Source organism: Drosophila innubila, chromosome X (assembly GCF_004354385.1).
Source record: "Drosophila innubila isolate TH190305 chromosome X, UK_Dinn_1.0, whole genome shotgun sequence".
Classification (NCBI taxonomy): Eukaryota; Metazoa; Arthropoda; class Insecta; order Diptera; family Drosophilidae; genus Drosophila; species Drosophila innubila.
This window is the reverse complement of record NC_047626.1, coordinates 25243945-25264358: the sequence shown is the minus strand read 5'-3', so window position 1 is coordinate 25264358 and position 20414 is coordinate 25243945. Positions and strand designations below refer to the sequence as shown.

At 36.5% G+C, this 20414-nt stretch overlaps 1 protein-coding gene across 1 annotated transcript; it reads right to left on the bottom strand.

Moving 5' to 3' along the window:
• Positions 1–2150: 2150 nt before the first annotated feature.
• Positions 2151–19820, bottom strand: LOC117793589. Its single transcript, XM_034633948.1, has 6 exons — positions 19573–19820; positions 10978–11242; positions 7335–7969; positions 5375–5834; positions 4911–5310; positions 2151–3965 (listed from the first exon to the last, which is right to left on the bottom strand). Exons 2-6 carry the CDS (start codon positions 11030–11032, stop codon positions 2534–2536), a joined length of 2982 nt encoding a protein of 993 aa, XP_034489839.1. The 5' UTR covers positions 11033–11242; positions 19573–19820; the 3' UTR covers positions 2151–2533.
• Between the last annotated feature and the right edge of the window lie 594 nt (positions 19821–20414).

Sequence of the window (20414 nt, the reverse complement as noted above, 5' to 3'; positions counted from 1 at the left end):
ATACAAATCCATCATAAATACACACACTCCACTCTCACATCGATATAACTAATATTTATCTCAGAACGCAAGCAAAGTCGAAGAAGGATACGCTACAATAATAAAGCACGGCCTGCCGTTAGCTTAAATACCCTTGCTTACCTGCTTAACGAACTGCAATAAAGTCTGTCCGCAATTAATACAATGCAACTGCCAAAGGTGTACTTAAGAGCACAACTCTTCGTTCAGCAGACTCATTCTAAAAAACGTGTAGCATACTTATAAGGACTATAAGATATTTGGAATATTTTCTCATAAACTCATCATAAATATTGCAGAGGTATAAAATAATCAATTATTATAAAAAAGCATAGGTATAATATAAACTAAACACATTCCGACACACCCGACACACACAACAACAACAGAAAGTATTAGTACACGTGCAATTTCAATTTTGTTTTAACAAATTACTTGAATAGTTTATAAAGAAAATCAACAAAAAAATAAAAAATAGAAGAAAAGTAATAAATAAAAAGCTGCAAAACTATCGCAAAATAAAAAATTCATGTAAATTATGCGTACAACAATACCAAAAATAAAAGTCGAAATGAAAAACAAAGAACTACTTATTAAAATAAAGCTAACTAATTATAAATATATATATATATATGTTCATATATATATATTATATATATGATAAAAGAAAATATGCCGCAGCAATTAAAAAAAAAAAAGTTGTTATGATTCTAAAAGTGAAATGTTTTATAAATAGTTAAACAAAAACAGAAAAGTAAACCAAAAAAAGAAAAAGTATACAAAAAACCGAAAATTATTATATATTAAATATGAAAACAAAACACAACAGCTAAGATACAAACAAACACAACACAACAAAACAAATGACAACAAACGTGCAAGCACAAAATTTCCCGTTTGACTTTCAAAATGAATTTCAATAAAAATTTTTACCAGCTGAGTAAATTGTAAGAAAAATTGGATTTCAAAATTAAGCAGCTTCAAATGAAATGTTAGATAAATGTAATATTCATACATTATGATGAACAGGGGCATCAGTTGAAAGCCGATCGATTCTACAAACACACAAACAGACACACACACACACACACACACACACACAGACAGAAAGACAGAGGCAGACACACGTTACTTTATGAACACAAAGCAAATTAAATGACAAAAGTATATAAAAATAAATTATGCTAAAGAGAACAACTTATAAAATACAACTCAAATCGCAATCATGTCTTTTATTTAAGATCTTCAATTATATTTGAACAATTTCAACTAGTTCCCCACTGAGAACTTCTTTAAAAACAACACCTGACTGTAAATTTTTGGATTTCAGTACGGATTGTTTTAGAACACGAGCCCCCCCAGAAATGGCCCCCCTCTGCCTACGCCCTTGAAAATTGTACACTGGGCGACATAAAAATTCTTATTAATTTGTTGTTGAGTTATTTATTAAGTTTTTAAAACCAATGAACCGCGATCTTGCAGCGGCGATAATTTGTCAAAAATCACTGAAAGCAGCCATTACAGGGCCACCCCTAGTTTAGGAGATTTTAAGTCAATGCAAATTTTTTTCGAAATATTTTCTTAATTAGTCCTTTAATAGGCTATTTCCACGACCACTCACATTTGCCACATTTGCTCACATTTGAATGTGGCTCATATTTGGCTTTCCACTACCAAATGTGAAACTGTTAAGACATTCAAAGCAAATCAGCTGTTCGGTTTCTGTGCACATATTATAAAAAGCTGACAATAACAACATTTTAATATTTATTTTGATACTATAATTGGCGCAAATTTATTGCCTACAGTTTTTATTGAAGGAAACAGCTGGTTAAGGTAATAATTGCTTTTTTTCAAGAGTCTATCGATAAGCATCGCGTGTTCGATAAAAAAAATACTGAAATTCGCCGGGGCGAATGACATAAAATCGGCTCATTCATTTTGAATGAGCCAAAATGATCATTCGGATTTTGTACTGAACTGAAGTCCACATTTGGGCCAAATGATGAAAATGGCGTCGAATGAGCCAAATGTGCTGTCGTGGAAATAGGCTATAAGTTAAAGTCAATTCAATTTGAGGGAATGTCGAAATGCTTGTGAAATATGATTGAATAAGAGAAACGCAAGTCAAGTTAATGTGTGTATACTTAAAACGCTATTAATTTATTAAATTGTCACATTATAAACTAAGTTGCTAACTTAGATGTAGAATTTTTGTCAACAGCAAGATGATGTTGAATATGAATTTAAAATTCCTCAAACGGTTATTTACAGTACACAGAGGGTAGTGTTGTTTTGGTAGGACGAGTAGGACGAGTAGCCCGATTATCGATTACCGATTAGAGAGCTTCGCGCTCAGCAATTAATTACCATGACCAATGGCAAATTGCGAATCGTTACCAAAAACAGAAGAGTTGCCCCACAGCAGCAGGTGATGCAGTGGCGATTTATCAGATTGTCATATCACATAATGTTTACATATATTAAGCTGATTAAGCTGAGCCAAATTCTAAATTCAGTTCAACTGCTGAACGCGTCCACGTCGCAACGCCTTGGCCTTCTCCTTGGATGCTAACGGCGGTCGATACGTGGGCAGATCAATGAAAACGGGACGATAATTGGGTGACTCTGGTCGCATTGACCGCGACTCTGTTAGCTGCATATTCGTGTAGTAGTTAATCTCATTCTGTGGCTCGCTGGTGGCAACTGGATTGGCTGCCTCCTGTTGTCTCCGTCGCTGGGCTGAACGACCTTGCGATCTGGCGCCATCCGAGCGCAGCAGCTTGAAGAGATTACGTCTGGCCGCTTGATCTGTTTGCTCCGTTGACGTCTCCGAGTTGCGTCTGTTGCTGCTGCTCGTGGTGTTTAGGAAGGCGGCCTCCTCGTAGCGTGGAATATAGCGTGGTTTGCGTGACTCGCCAGTACGCGATTGCTCCCGATCGTGTGGCGTCACGTTGAAGCCAAAGAACCGTGGCGCCTGCACGGAGATCAGTGGGAGCAGCGTCTCCCGTGCATAGCGCTCAGCACGTTGCAAGAGCTCGCCGAGTCGGAAAGGCAGCAGTTGCACCGTTTGTTGCTCCTCCTGCCCACTGGCCAATTGTGCCATCATTTTGGGTGTCGTTGGTGTCGCTGCACGGCTTTCCGAAGTGTTAGTCGTTTGAGTCGTGGCTTTATTGTCAGCTGGAGGTTCGACATCCGGCAAATGCAAATCCTTGCCGTGCTTGGCTCGCGGTGTGGTTGCCTTTAGCACTGGCTCAACAATTTCCTCCGTAGTCGTATACTCGTGCAGATTCCTGCCACGGTTAAGCGACAGACGACGATCCTTCAGGACGGGCTCAAAGATCTCACTCGTTGGCTGTTGTCCGGGTGCCAAATTGTCCGACAAACTGCGACTTGACTCGGCTGCCTCTGCTTCGTTGGCATCCTTGTCGAGGGAATTACCAACGAGGATGGGCTGCCAGGGCAACTCATCGGACTGATCCAATGGATACGTTTGATTCTGTGCAAGCTTGAAACTCGTGCCCAGATTGAAGATATCCTTGCGCTGTTTCACACTCTCGACACCATCAACAGTGGCACTCAGGCCAGACTCCTGCACACTCGAATCGAGCGGTGGGGCATCTGTGCCTGGTGGCAACGAGGCCGGTGGCTGTGTCGTGTAGGCACCATAATCATCCTGATTGTCCAGCTCACAGTTGCCGGCTTGGAGACGCATTCTTACCGGACTGCCGCTGCTGAGCTTCGTGCTGGGACGACAGAGGGAATGACTGCGACCAAAGCTATCCGTTAGCACCACCTTGTCAATGTCCCAGTGGGGCAGACCCTTCGATAGCCAGCCACTATACGATTTATAGTGTAGGCTCAGCGTGGTGGGAAAACCCAGAGCTGGATGTGGCACAATGATCTTGGACACAATGTCGCCAGCAAAGAATTCAGCGTCGTCTTTTCTGCAAAGATAAATAAATGAAAATGTTTAAGCAATTTGGAGAATTAGAGGGAGACTCATTTAGACCATTTAATTTATCATTTTTAGTAAAATATTTAAATGAAATCAGCTGTTAAAATCAGGGATGGTAAATAATAATTTTTTTTTTTTTTTTTTTAATTGAAAAAAACCATTTACTAAAGGTAATCTATGCCATTTCATCATGATCTTTAAATTTACGATTTCGGATCATGCTGTTTGTTTACTGACTATGAATATATATAAATGTTATCCATCTTCCTTATAATAGAGTAAAAACAAATACTTTAGTTTTATTTGAGATATCCAAAGCAATCTGACACAATGGTCTTATTCGATCTGACCAAGTTTGGATCAAATCGGACTACTGTATCATATAGCTGCCATATGAACGTTCGGTCGGAAATTAAGTTTTAGTATGAATAACGTTGTTGTTTTCAGACCAGTCTCACAGAATATGCATTTAAGTTGGTCTTATACATCCTGAACAAATTTGAATCAAATCGGTCCACAATATCATATAGCTGCCATAGGAACGATCGGTCGAAAATCAAGTTTTAGTACAGAGTACCTGGCCGCGAGCGAAGCGAGCAGGTTACGGAGCCCCCTTGTTTTTATGACTAAACTTATAATGCTAACGGTCCCTGTTAAAATTGTATATGCCAGAAACTGAATAAAATAAATGAAATTAATTTAATGATATTAATTAAACTTGAAGGCAGAATAAGCTTAAGCTGCGTTGGATTTATAGAAAACTGTGTGTCGAATTTGGCTGGGCTTATACAGACGGACTCGGCTGTTGGTACTGATCCAGAATATATATAATTTAAAGATTCTGTGTTTCTTTTTTCTCCCGATTTGACCGATTTTTTAGGTTAGAGGTATAAAAAGGTGAAAAAAATGAACCCGTCATTAAGATCAAACTTACTCGGATATCTCGAATGTCTCGTTTAGGCCACCATCGCCCTCGAGTATGGCCTCCAGGCGACCAATTGTACGCAGTGGCAAATCGTTAAACGAGTTAAAGATTTGCAGCTGGAACTGATGTGCACAGAAGGGTTCTTCCTCGCGGGTCAGCAAATAAAGTTGACCGCGTCCCGTTGATCTGTCGGCATAGTATCCCATGTTGCCACAGCGTGGCACACCCTCGGCCAGATCCTCATCGTCCTGGGCGCAGGGGAAGCACTTGCCTTTAAGAAAATCATCGTAATTGGCACAGGGAAAAGCTGGAAACATGCAACGTGGTGCCACCGAATCAATAAAGAACTTGTAGGCACGCCTATGATTACACAGTGAGCGTCCCTCTTCGTCCTCCGCTGCCTGAGCCGCTGCAGATCAAAGGATCAATTAATAAACAACGTCAACCTAAATAAACATGCATGCACAACTTACACCAAATGAAGTCCGTGACGGCGCCCACAAAGAGATTGGAGCAACCCGTCTGCACACGTCCTCCGTTTGGATAATAATCCACATGTCCCATGGGCTGCCAGGAGCCTAAGCCTCCGAGGATTAGATTCTCGCCATTCGAATGAATGACATCGACAAATTCCGCATCGCTGCTATCTAAACGCACCTTCGGATGTTGGGCCTCAAACAGAGGTCCTGCCGGATCCAAGCCTGTGATGCGTGAAAGTCCTGGCAGCTCAGCTCCTGCAAAGCCTGAAACATGAGCTCCAAGACTAAAACCAATCACATGGGTGCGCATCAGATTTAGACCCTTGTGCTGCTCCAGATGACGCAACAGCATCGCCAGCTGTTTACCCACGAGACGCGTATTTGCTGCAGCTCGGACATAGTTCGGAAAAGTGGCACCATTCTCCCAATCCACACAGATGACAATGCAATCCTCCTGTGAATGAAATGGTAACCAGGGATTCCCATTAGAAGCTCCCAATTCGATTTTAATCGCATAATTCCCCAGCAGTTGCTGACCTCAAGGAAAAGTTAAGGAATCCATGAGGAATTGAGGTCTTTGTATGAAAAACGTTGAGGACTTTAACATTGCGAGTTCCTGCAATCAAGGACTGGGGAAAGCTCCCTAGATATTCCCTAAGTTTTTCCTCACATTAAACGTTAGGGACATTAAAGTGAAAAAACAAATTTTTCAAATTTATTGTTTTTTTTTTCAGGTGTGTTGCAGAAATCTCTAGAGATTTTGAATTCAAATGTTTTTGAAAAATGTTGGTGTTCCTTAAATTTCAGAGATTACATTTTTTCGAACATATTTCTTTGCACTATTATTCAATTTAAAGGATATTTTAATTCAATTTAATAAATATTTAATTTAGTCAATTTTTTACAAATTTGAAAGCCATGGTTGCTTGTTTTCTGGAACAACAACAATTGCGTTTAAGCAAGGCTGCTAAACGGTTCTGAACCGAACCTCGGTTCGGTTCGGGTTTGTAAGCAGCCCGAACCGGATCATGAACCGAACCCTTGAAATTATTTTCTTTGCGAACCCAAACCGCTTTCTAAAATAAAAGGTTCGCTTCGAAAAAAAAAAATAATTACATAAATTTTATGGTTTTCTAAAAGCACGCAATTATTTGAGACTCGGATTAAAATAAGTCACATTTAAATCTTAAAATAAATTAAATTTATCATCAAAATTTGATTTATTATTTAAAAAAATTTAATTAGCTCAAAATGTAGAGAAAAATGTATAACAATAAAATTATTTATTTGTATTAAAGTGAACCAAGGTTCGAACCCAAACCTTGGGTTCAGGGGGTATGCAAACCAATTCGTGAACCGTCTTGCTCTATGGTTCGAACCGCCGAACCGAACCTTTAACAAAATTTTGGAGGTTTGCAACCTTGCTTTTAAATGTTAGAGATTTGTAGAACACACCTGTTTGTTTATTTTTTATTTTATTGTTTTTTTTCTTAAGCGACTCCAACCATTAAGCGGGACCTAAAAATTTCTTGCTTAACAATAATGTACCAATTGAATCCAATTTTAAAGTGCGAACAAAGTGCGAAACCTTACAACAAAACTCGAAGAAATGATAGCAACATCAAGAACACGTTGGAACTGCAGGGTCATATAAAGAAATCAAACTTTTTCGATTGAAATGATTACACTAATTTTGATTAAATAAATTTCAATCACTAAATTTAAAAAAATTGATTGCATAAAATTTGCAAATATCGTAAAACATTAATGATCGTGTGTAATGAGTGATTGAAATAAAAGAGTGATTGCGATCAATAATGCTTTAAATTGATTGCAGGCTGTAAGTAGCACAATCATATGTAATCGATTGTGTTTGGAATAAAATCGGAGTAAGACAATCATTGATTGCCTAACAAAGTTATTACAAATGTATAGAGTTTTGTCTTCCACTTACCACCGCCATCAGGGCCGTCTTCATCTCGTAGATCCAGACATGCGGACATGCCGAGCCAAAGCCGTGCACGATCACGCGCACGGAGAGTTCATCGAAGCCCTCAAGATCATCAATGGAGGGAGATTTCCTTGAACTTGAGCTTGTCGACTTCTCTGTGGTCACATTTAGGCCAGGAGTCGTGTGGGAGTTGGATGTGGAGGTGGAGCTGGAGGAGTTACCAGTTGGGCCTGGTGAACTAGTTGTTCCCGTCGGTGCTTCCGACTCCCGCTTAGCCTTTGCCTTGGCAAATGCTGCCGTCATGTTGAGGAAGGACAATTCCATAAGCGGTCGATCGGAGCGTTGTCGCGTCGAGTAAAAATAAAATTTAGTATTTATCTCCTCGGGTGATGAGGGCAACATCTCCAGATAGGCAAACGGTCCCGAATCCTCAAAGCATCCGAGCTCATTGTAACACACACGCTTCACCGCTCGCTTGGCTCGTCCATGTTGTTGCTGTTGCTTGTGGTGTTGTTGCAACTGTTCATGCGCCAACAAGGAGGCATGCACCTGTTGCGACAGTTCCGTGTAGTTCGCATAACGCTGCACTCGCAATGTGGGCGTGGCATCCTCTCCACTCACTACTTCCTCGCCATGAGCTGCAAACGATGAGTAAGCTAATCAATTGATTTTCAATTCAATTCAATTCAATTCAATTCAAATGTGATTCGTTTTTATGGCCCGACAATTTGACACTTTGCAACCAACTCACGTGCCCCACCCTAACAAGTGGCCATTTGCCATAGACATGCGAGAATGAATATACGAGAATGTATGAAGATATGATTTTATCTGACAAGGCATACATAATTATTTCGAGCTAAGTTTGGGGCTATCTTTAAGCTTGATCAATCTTCAGCACTCATAAAAAGTGTAGTTGCTTTCTAATTGTATACTTTTCTATTCTTTCTTACTTTGAAGAGGCTTCTGAGTTCGTATTGAGTTTGGAAATATTAAAATGGAAAATTAGTTCAAAATTATTTCAAAAATGTTTCAAAAAAATCTTTGAAATTTTCTAAAAGTGGGGAAAAATTTGTAAATCAACAAAAAGATGGATAAAATAAAAGTTAAAATTAAATGCTGAAAAAAAACACTGAAAAAACTTAAATTTTGAGAGTTGTTTAGCTCCTGACAGATTATTTTGTGTTTTGCTTAAAAGATGTTGGGTAAGAAAAAATAAAAAAATTATACAATGGTTCAAAAACAATGGTTGGAAAGAAAGAAATGGAAAGGTGTAAGCTACGGTAGTATTTGTAAAGCCCTTTCCTCAAGATTAGAAGAGATAAAATTTCAACTTATATCCAATCCGTTGGATAAGTCTAACATATGCTAGGAATAAGGGAATTCACAAGTCAAAAGGTCAGAGAGGTGAGATGAAGGAATAAGGTAAGGAACGAACATAAATCCTACCTAAGGTAAGCTGAAAAAAGGCTTCACATTGAGCTTTGAAGTAAAGTTGGTTTAAGAAAATCGGATTTCAAACGAATTTGCAAACGTCGAATGAACTCAAGTTATGCATTAGAAATAACCCGGAAGCTACTAATTTGGAATACTAATTGATAAAATAAAAACATTTTAATGTGCGCTCGTTCAACATGAACTCATCAGGGGATGATGTTAAAAAGACTTTGTGGAAAATTTGTCAGATGCATCCAAAATATGTACGTATAAATAAATAGTATGTATGAAGATTGTCATAGGCAATTACAAATAATAAAAACTTGTAGGAATTTCTTTAATGGCATCGCGTAAAATGTTTTCATTTTGACTTTTCAGACACGGCTCCATCATTTTGTGGAACGTGCCGATGACATAACCTCATCAACATGGATATCGCTGTGGATGTATGAAATCACATAAACAAATATGGCTCCGTTAGCTAAATGCGATAATAAATTACCGAGGCGTGATTACGTTTTCAAAGCACCAAAACACCGCAGAGAATAAGAGAAAAACAACAACAAAAATCTGTCCACGCTTTGCCACACACGTCGCCAAGTGGCAAAATAATTATACGCACTATCATGATCATCTGAACGAAATTCGAAGGGAATTATGAAGAGTTAAAGAAGCCAATGACTCTTAGTGTTCACTCTGATGTACAGGTAATTTAGCTAATACTCATATGTACATATATCTGACTAACCCATTTGTATTTATCATTAGCAACATCCAAAAGTGCTTGGACAAGCGCCCTCCATTAATCAACACGACGTGACTTATGAGCCCTTATGCAACCAAATGCATCCAAGTTTTTTTTGTTGTTTTTCCTTCTGTTTTCTGTTACTACTTGATTTATTTTTTTTTGTTTTTTTTTTTTTGAAGCGGCACAGACAATGGGAAGCATTTTACGCTTTAGACTCATAAAAGTAACGGCCACTTATAAATAATTACTGCACTTTTCTCGGGATTATGAGCCCAACCCCAACTGAAATTAAACTAAGCTTTTTAAACTAGCCAAATTTGTAGGTGTGTTTCTAACTAACAGCGGGAGAATTTCCTTTGCTGAGATTAGCAACAGAAAAAGATTGTGAAAAGATAATAAAGATATTGTATAGGAAATTGTATTAAGGGTGTATTTTCGACAACATTAAAGAGATTCCAAAAAAGACAAAAAATATGAAGGAGTCTTAGTCGACGGATGGATTTCAGATACCTTTTAGGTTTTAGTTAAATGTAAGATCATTTAAAAAAGTAAATGAAGATGTCCTATAACAAATATTGGGATTTTGTATATACAAATGAATTACATTATTTAAATTCTAGAACAGATGAAAGTTAAAAAATAAACAGAAACAAACTGAAAATTAAAAAAAAAACTTTAATACTACCAATTTTCTCAGAGATCGCAACACATAAAATCTAGAGCAGACCTTTAGAAGTGTATTTAGAAAATGTGTACATGAATCGATAACATATCTAGTACACAGTGTTAGATATTTATCTAATTAACAAGATATTGGGAGTATTTTTAATGGGTATGTCAGGGGTGCTGTTGTTGTTTTTGATGTTGTCACTTTTGTGTTTTCATTTGCGTTTAACACTTTGTACACATTTTTGGCATTGCACTCGCTTCTTTCGCTTTGTTGACTGTTTCCGATTACATGTGTCTGACAGTTTGTCTGTCTGTCTGTCTGTCTGTCTGTCTGTCTGTCTGTCTGCTTGTCTCTCTGAGTGTATGTGTGTGTGTGTGTGTGTGTGTGTGGTATTTATGGCGATTGTGCAATCTGTGAAGTGTTCACTCGTCGCTTCAATGGCAAAAAAATTGTCAAGTGAAACTTAACAGGGGCCAAATAAATTGAAAGACACCCACAGTATCCCCCGCTGGCCTTGTCAGGGCGGGCAGACGAGTGATGAGGGGAGTTGGTGTGTGCCAAAAAATAAAAAATAAAACAGTGAAACAAAAAAAAAACAATTTTAAACTGTAAGCATCCTCAGTAAGTTGAACAATTTAGCACACAATAAATCAATTAGACGAACGGAAACTGTAGAGTATGGGGAGTGAGGGGGTTGTGGGAGGGACGAGGAAAGGGGAAAGCTGGGTTCAAGTGTCGAGTGTAACTCAATTAGTTAATGGAGCTGACTACAACAAAGTTCGTCTACTTACCGCTAGAGTGTGTGTTGAGCAGCAACAACGACAGCACGAGGCAAATGTGCAGCATTGTTTTTGTTATTGTTCCTCTTGTTGTTGTTGTTGTTGTTGTTGCAACAGTTTATCCAATAGAGTTGATAGCGCCAAATGGCATTGATAGAGTTGAGATAATGTAATGACCCAAGAGCGCGGTCACGCTCTCTCTCTCTCTTTCTCTCGATTTTCCTACAGATCTTTTAAATTTTCTTACAGTTGAGTTTTTGGCATCGCACTTGTTGAGCTTTTGTTAATGTTATGTTGAAAATTAATTATTATTTTGCATTATTGATTATTCAAATTTTGTATGGTATAAAAGTATAAAAGTATATAAGTTTGTTTGTTTGTAATGCTTTCGGTATTATGCGCTTGTGTCTCTTTCGCTTTGGTAATAGCAATAAACCATAAACAAATTCACTTTCACTTATTTGTGAACCTGCCGGCCAAGTCGTGACTGGTTCCTGGCCACGGCCAATGGCTGCGATGCCGTCTGACTCACTGACTGACTGACTAAGCAGATGCAGATGGACAGTCGGACAGTCGGACAGTCAGACAGTCAGACGGTCGGACAGTTGCTCTATGAACCAAACTGCTGGGCGTTGGTGTTGGCGGTTGACTTTGCGCTTGATTGAATTATGTAGCAGAAGACGCTTCACCAACAACAACAACAACAACCACAAGCTGAGCTTTCACTTGGCCAACAGCAGCAGCAACAGCTCAGCTCTAATTTGTGACAGATGATTGAGCTCTGATTGATGGTGATTGCCGCTGATTGATTGTTTATGAGCTTTGATTGTGTGGTCTGCAATTACAAAGAAGCAAAATCGATTTTCAGCAATTGCTGTTGTTGTTGCTGTTATTGTTGTCGTTGTTGTTGTTGTTGTTGCTGTTGTTGTTGCAATCGTTGTTGCTGCTGTTATCGTAGTGTCTGCATATTGTATAATAAGCCGGTTACCAGACAGGATGTGCATTAGGCAATATTGAACTCGATAGGGTTATTGACCCCTTTTGGCGTCTTTTACTTCTCTGATTCTCTACAACAACAACAGCAACCACAACAGCTATGGATCAAATATAAACATTGTTAACAATCCCAGGCAAGCACACGTTACACTATGCTGCAGATTTTATGAAAATCTTAAGACCTCTACGAATCGAAGAAAAGTGTCCGAAAATATTTAAATACTGATCATTTTAAAAGATTTTAATGCATTATATATTTATCGATAATCGTTAATCGACTATTTGAGCTTGAGAGTTGTGCAGATCAAGATCTCAGTCATAAGCTGAGACCATTTTTAAATAATTATGAATAAAGAGACTAATTATCGATTGTTCCCGAATTGTCTACTGATAAATTTCTGCTGGACTTATAAAAATCTAAATAGATCAAGAACACAGATCTAAGCTGAAAGATAAGCAATATGTATATATGTATTCAATTTCAATATCCAAAAAAATCTCACGAGAAATTACTATCGATTATTTAGAAAACTATGTGTTTACAGATCTAAGATCTGAAAATCAAATCAATTTAAAACTTAGTGATACAGCAACCATAAAAACTGAAGCTTGAAGACTAAAAATATTTCTGTATGTTATATAAATACAACAAATGCGCCAAATTTCATAAACTAAGCGAAAAAAAAAATATGTACGTACAATCGAAAAAAGAGTTGGCAAAAATCTTGTTATTTTGTAGCACAGTGTTATACCATTGAGTTGAATGTTAAACATTGTTAGTTGAATGTGGACATTTGGGTCAACGGCAGCAGCAGTTGTCAGTTGAGAGTCGAAATACAAAAGACAAAAGAGCTTGTCATCAAGTTAACTTTTGTCGACATTTTAGCCAATTTTCAAAAAAACGCCATGTGCGGGAGAGTCGCCTAAAAGAAGAAGAAGAAGATGAAGAAGAAACGAGGTGTCATCTAATAGGTTGTAAAGCCCGCAACGAAAGTGAAAACTTTAAAAGATTCATAAAAAGCAGCTAAGATGAGAAATCAAAACAGAAACGGAAACTGAAACTGAAATCAAAACTGAAACTGTAACTAATATATATTAAAAGCGTGTGTAACTGCAAGTTGATTGATTTGTTGATATTGACTTAATATCCATTGTTCATTGAGCTTCACTTTCGTCGGTTATCGGCCTGTGATTTTTCAATTAGCACCTCTACTCGAGTATTAGGCAAGTTTTTCAAATCTTTGGCTTATAAAATGTTGTCACTACTGAATGTTTGTGCAAACTAACAAATTGAACCGTTGTGTCATCAAGGAGCTTTTGTTTTCTTAACAACTGGAATTCAGTTTAATTAAATTAAGCTGAGCTCAGCTATTAAGTGAATGAGGTCGCTTGCCATAAGGAATTTCCATTATTTCCCAACAGATTTGGCATTGTTCTCAAATTGGCACATGGATTTGTTTGCTTTCAAATCATAAACCTATAAGTGTTGCCACTTTAATTAACATCACAAATGTTAAGTACAAAGTTAACATTAGGGTGTTAACAGTTCATAAGACACTAAAGATTAACAGATGCTTCTTACAAAAAAAGAATTCTTAAACATTTAAATTTATTTTTATTTTATTTTAATTCCTTTAGACCCTGTACTTAAAATATACAAAGGGTTTGTTAATTCGTATCTGTTTTTTGACTTCAGATCTAGCCACACAAAATTTCGGTTAGATATCGATAAAAAATATAATTATAGGAGCAATTTGAAAGATGGAATTTGGGCATTGAAATTATGGTAACTCGGAACTTATTCAAGAAACAACTTCTACACTCAGAAAAAAATAAAGTTCTCCGCACTTTAACAGGGGATATTCAAGTACAAACGATCTCAAAAGCTGTCCAAGTTCGAAATTTCTTAAACTGAGAACAAAAATGTCATTTCAAGTTCGGTTTTGCCAAGTCCAGAAATCTTAAAATTATATTTTTCTGGAATACATTTAGTACTAGCTTAAGCACACAAAAATCTTTAGCTAGTCCCAAAATTTACTTTTTTTCTAGTACAAAACATTATCATATTTAATTTAATTTAATCTTAAAACATACACTAAATAAAATTAATAAAATTAAATACCATTTAATAATGGTGTACTTTGTTGGTTAGCGACCTTTTTCTCTTTTGGAATCTTTGAGTCGCTAAAATTTTAAAATAATAATAAAAAAAAGTCTTGAGCATATCTCAAAATGTACAAAACATTCTTAGTTTTAAGTACATTTCTTGAAAATTACTATTTTAAGTGCATAATATTTTAAACTAGTTATGTATAAATATCTTTGTTGTTTCTGGAGGTATCTAAACGAGACCTACAGGTTCTATACTTGCCGTGGTCTTATTTTAGATAGTTGCCATAGGAATATTTAGTCAGAATTCTAAATTTAAAATCGATTCATACTGAATTTAAGATTTTTAGTAAACAGCAATCATAAAATTTTAAGAACAAAACGGTATAAATTCATATACGGTCGTACTTAATTTTTAGATGGCATGTTTTTCTGAGTGTATGATAAAAGCTATGCAATTATATAAATGAAATACAAATTTCGCTCGATATATCGATAAACCCTGTTGTTATCGATTGCAAGCAACTGTTACAGTTGTCGTTGGCTTTACTGTTATTTGAGTTCATTCACAGCAAAATTCGCATCGATTTCAAAGCAAGTCGAATATGGTTGGGATTAATCAATCGATGGGCTGTGGCCACCCGCAAAGTCAACCGTTGAAAGGCGGAACCAACGAAGCGTAGCAGAGCAACAAAAGGGTTACAGTTGGTGGCATCAATCGGGGGCATATCTTGGCCAATTTCTCAAGTGATGATGACAGATGAAACTGTCGCAAGCTGGGAAAGCAATATCATTGGAGTACTCGGACAAAATGGAAAGTAACTGGCAATAATGCTTCTAAAGCGGCTTTCGCATGACTTCTACAGTGGCGTCGGTGTTGACGTCGGTGTTGACGTCGGTGTTGACGTCAGTTGTCGACGACAGTCGTCAGCCACTTTCAAATAGATTAACCCAAATTGGGGTGCTGGGTCCGCTTTCAGTTGCTGTTGGAGTTGGACTTCATTTTCGCATTTGCAGCTAATTTGGCTCATTAGATAAATATACGTCTGCATGTGTGTGTGTGTGTCTGTATGTGTGTGTGTGCAACTTCAAGACTCAAGAACTGGCTCTGCTCATCCAGCGCATTGGGAAAGCCAGCTGAGAAATCGAACCGTGCCAATGAAATGCAATGAAAAGCGCAAATGTTGGCCATAAATTGTGGCCCACTCAATTGGCCAATCGTTATGCTGGCCAAAATGGGTTTCCACTTGCCACATGGCTCAATCAGCGCTAACAATGCTGCACCATTGTGGCAACTTTTAGGCAATCGTTTTGATTGATTTGCAAACCAACAACTTCAGCTCAATATCTGCCAATAAATATATGTATATATGTGTATGTGTGTGTGTGTGTGTGTGCCATTTAATGCCTGTTGTTGTTGTTGTTGATTTCTATGGCCGTCACTAGCCATACAAAAGACTTAGGCAACGAACTTGCAGCGAGCACTGGCGCGCAGCCAAAAAAAAACTTTGAAGAAAAATTTGAAATTTCCTTAGCCAATTTTCGCATGACAGGCAAGTCGCATAAACAGTTTCCTGTTTGTTACGACGGACACGAGGAACCAAAAATAAATAACATAGCTGAAACTAAAGGGAGGCAGTCAACGGGCGCTGGACAGCAACAACAACAACAACAACGAGAAAATATATGGCAAATCAGCAGTGCATGAAATTTCCGCCGTTATTTGAGAGCTTTCAAGTTGTTGCTGCTGCTGCTGCGGTTGTTGTTGTTATTGTTGTTGCTTTTACGTTTAGCTGTACAAATTAGTTGCTTCTAATATCGCTGCTTGTTATTATCGTTGTTGTTGTAATTGTTGTTGTTGTTGTTGCATATGTTTTTCACAAGAATTTCCACAATCTCATTGTCCATGCATTGCATGCACTCAAGAAGCCAAAAAGACAATGCGCCATAAATCAACTGACGACGCCTCTGCTGAAGTCAGCCAACAGTAAAATGCACAGCCAACAGCAACAACAACAGCAACAGCAACACCAACAACAAAGATATCAACAATTACATGCATGCAATAACGAACGTATGTGACACACATTTTGGGCCATATTATCCAGGCTCCAAAGCCCAACCTGTTGTGTTGCCAAAAGGGAAAGACCACTTGAAAGTATAGAAGATTGAGAAAAGAGAAGGGACAGAGACAGTGACAGAGACAGTGACAGAGACAGAGAGAAAAGAGGCAGCTAAGAGAGGGTCAAGTGAGCATTATAAAAGCGTTGTATGTGACCCATTTGGAAACAGACTTGGATGTCTTTAATTCAATTTAATATGGAAAACAACGAGAACTGAGAGAATTAAGAAATGAGAGCCAAGCGATTAGTTTAGAAAGTTTAGAGAGCTTCAATTATTAAGTAAACTAATTGAAAATATACAGATATCAAACAAAAAATTGTTTAAATGCAATATACATTTCTTTAAATTAAGGGAAGAGTTAAATGAGAACTAGAAGATCTGAGAAAAGGTTTTATTGAAAGCAAATCTATTATTTATTGCATAGAATAGGAATAGTTTTAGGCATTCAATAAACTAAATGAAAATATAAAGAAATAAAACTTCACTTTTATACTTTTTTATATTAGATTTCTTTTTAATTTTAAATAAATATTTTTTGTTATTTTATTTAAAGTTTTAATTCAAAGCCATTTTTAATAACTTTATTTAAAATTGTAAATTACTGTTGACCTAGTTGAATGTATTTAGTTGAAATTAAATAAATAAATAAATAATAATAAATAATAAAAAAAATAGCTGAGCGAGTCAAGAGAAACAAAAATAAAGAGAGAATGACTAACATTAGCATTAATTTATCTAATTGTAGGCAGAAAGTTATGAGAGCAGTACTCCAATTTATCTCGAATTAACTTACATAAACATATTTACAACCGGATGCGAAAGACAATGAAGAGAACGATGCGAACATTGAATACAGAGAACCTTAAGTAGAGTCAACTGAGATCAGGTCAATTGCGAAAGCGTAGGAAGAGCACTTTAAGCCACATGACCCAATTTAAAAGACACACAAGACAAGTCAACACACAGTCATGACACTTAGAAGAAACACCTCCAATTACATACAAATACGAGTATCTCTCGTTTTATTTTTCACAATTAATTGTCTTTTGTCTACATGAAACGAACGTTCGTCGCGTTTGTGTAACTCGGATTTTCTAACCCACAGATAATGCTGATAACATTGTGTCACTGAAGCACCACTTGCCCCACAGACCTCAATACACTACAATGTAATGAGATCTATCTATGGTTACCACGCAATTAACTATCACTTAATGATCATTCATAATTGTATCTAAATCATACATTGACTTAGTTGAAATCTCTGGTCTAGAACATAAAAATTGCGTGAGAGTTGCAATTGGTATCGCAGCAGTTTAAGTAGCTAACTTAATAATAGACTAGATAACCAAACACTTATGTATCATAGAAACTATAAATAAATGAAAATGATCAATTGTTAAATTCAGAGATAGTTTTTGAAATCAACTGTGCCATTTCCTTGGAATGTTGAACAATTAAATAAGCATTTATCAGATCATTCTACACATCATTACATTATGTACATTCTTATTTGTTTATCTACCCTTTATCCTACCTGTTTGAAATTTTCAAAAATAAATACTGAAACTTGACTGACAATAAGAATTTAATTTTCTTAAAACAAACACTCACTCACATATGAAGTCTTTATTCCTCTTTAATCAATCATACATATAAAAATCGAGTATTAACAATTAATCTGCAGTTAAACCATGATTAACAATTTTCACAAATTGAAAGTTGTTGAATTTTGATTTGAATTTTCCACTTGTTGAGCTCAATTGACTCATGACCTTGCCCATGTCAACAACAGCAACAAAGTTGACAACATTAACAACAATTTGAGATAGTCTCAATCATTGTCTGTTAACTGCAGGTGAATTATGTTAACTGAAAAGCGGCAATCACAACAATAAACTGTTTAACTAAATTTTAATTTATTGTACTTTTTGTTGACATTTTTAATATTGTTGTTGCCTTTGTTGTTGTAGTTGCTGTTGTTATGCATGGCATTGAAGGAATTTATGCAGTTTAATTGAAAACAATTTTCGTCATAGGAGACTGCTCCAACGTGTGCTGTTCGTATGTGCTACGAAAATACCCTGTATGCATATCGTACTTGAAAAGGGCAGTATAAGCTAGTAAAAAAAAGGTGCATGAAAATACACTAGAAGCTGCCTAAAGCATTCAGTCTACTGTCATAAGATATGCTATCAGCTTCCAACATTCTCTCATTCTGATTTAAATGTAGAATGTATCTAAAAAAAAACTTTTACCACATGTGTGAAGAACATATACATATGTATGTACAAAACAAAGAGGGAAATTCCATGTCTAGTATACCATTTCATCTATTAAGCTTTATTATTCTACATAATAACTCGAGGATTTCTTTTGGAAATTCTTTAAACAAATATGTGTGTTCTATATATGAAATCTTTAATAGTTCTTACACACTCATTTGTGTAATGATATTATTCATTGATAAATATGTATTTTTTATATTGATTCCTATAATTTCATAATAATCTGGAAAACCTGTCCGCAGGGTATGTTGCAGTCAAGCAACAGGCGATCATTATCAGCAGCTACTAGTCTTTAAGTTTTTAGTTTGCACTTTTGTTGATTTAGACTTTACACTATGAATTTGTTTGTTGCTATCAAAATTGGCTGCCTTTTGTTTGGTCTCTGCAATTCGTGTCAATGTCAGCATGATTTTTTTTTTCTTAATATTTTTTTTCAGCTATTTATTTTTTTTTTTTGTATGCACAACGCATTATGACTGACGGGGGGTAGACAGAGGTGATGTCGTGTAATGCGAGCTGCGAACGGGTTTAAGCACAAAACATGCATAATAACAAAAAAAAATTTAAAAAACAAGAAGCAGCAGAAACTGCAGCAAGCAGTGCAAGCAGTTGCCAAAAAGACTTAAGCGACAAACTTGAAATGGAGCAAGTGCAAATGAACAAAAACTGCACAATGAATAAACAAAATTGTAAGTAAAATATGTGAAAAATGTGGGACTAATGCATAAACAAACACTATGTAAAATTGCCGATTTCTGATAAGCAAAAGATAGCAACAATAGACCATAGCAACAACAACAAAAACAACAAAATGCGGCTGTTGTTGCTGTTAGCTTTGGTTTTGGTTTTGGAGCCCGGGCCCAGCTCACAGTTTCACTTGAGGCGCGTGAAAGTTGCGCTTCATAACAAAAACAAAAATCAAAAAAAAAAAAATAAAACAAAAAAAAAAACAGCAACAACTACAGCCTACGCTCACACACATACACAGTGGCACAATTGAGAGACAACAAACAGAAAAAAAAGGGCGGGCACAGGCCAAAGCCAAAGACAAACATTAAATGCAAACACTGACTGCAATTAATATACGCACATTTTTTTTATTTATTACGATCGTTAAATATCAATGCTTGCCACAAAAAAGCTTGCGCTAAGCACACCGACCGAATAAAAAAAACCTGAAGATGCAACGCGCAAAGCCGACAACGAAGACAGCGACGTCTGCTGCAACTTTTGAACGCAACAGCAAAAAACAACAAATATATATATATATTAATAATAATAAGCAAGCAGTGCACGACAACATGCGACAACACGAACCGCAAACCGTCGCGGCTGAAGATCAACTGAAATACCGAAACGCACGAAACAGCTGCAAGAGCACCACGGGCTCGGCTTAATCACGTCGGCTGCTGTCGGTTACGTTCGTCGCGGCGCACAGTGGGCTAATTGATCGATGTAGCGCAACAAAATGTATAACTTCAAAATAATAATAATGTATCCCTCAAGATAATAATTTTGTATATTATTAACCCTTTACGGAAGTAAGTTCAATCAATTATTTATATTATATTTTATTTAGCAAATTATTTCCATTTTTTTAATAATTATTTATTTTTATTTAGATACATTTTTGATGAAATAAAAATTTTTAGTGAATATTTCAGTCTGAATCAGTTTCTTTAAAGCCAACGTTTTCATCGAGACTAGAAATGTAATAAACATATAAAAAACCAGAGGTTTTATTTTACCAAAATAAAAGTAACTTGTTAGAAAACTTACTTTCTTTAGTATATGTAGCATATTATTACTATTTACATTTTGGGTAATTTTTTTGTCAACTGCTTTGGTAAACGTAAAATAAAATAAAACGTCATGCCACTTTAAATTTATTTGTGCATAACAGTGATTTAAATGATCTTTAAATAGACTTTG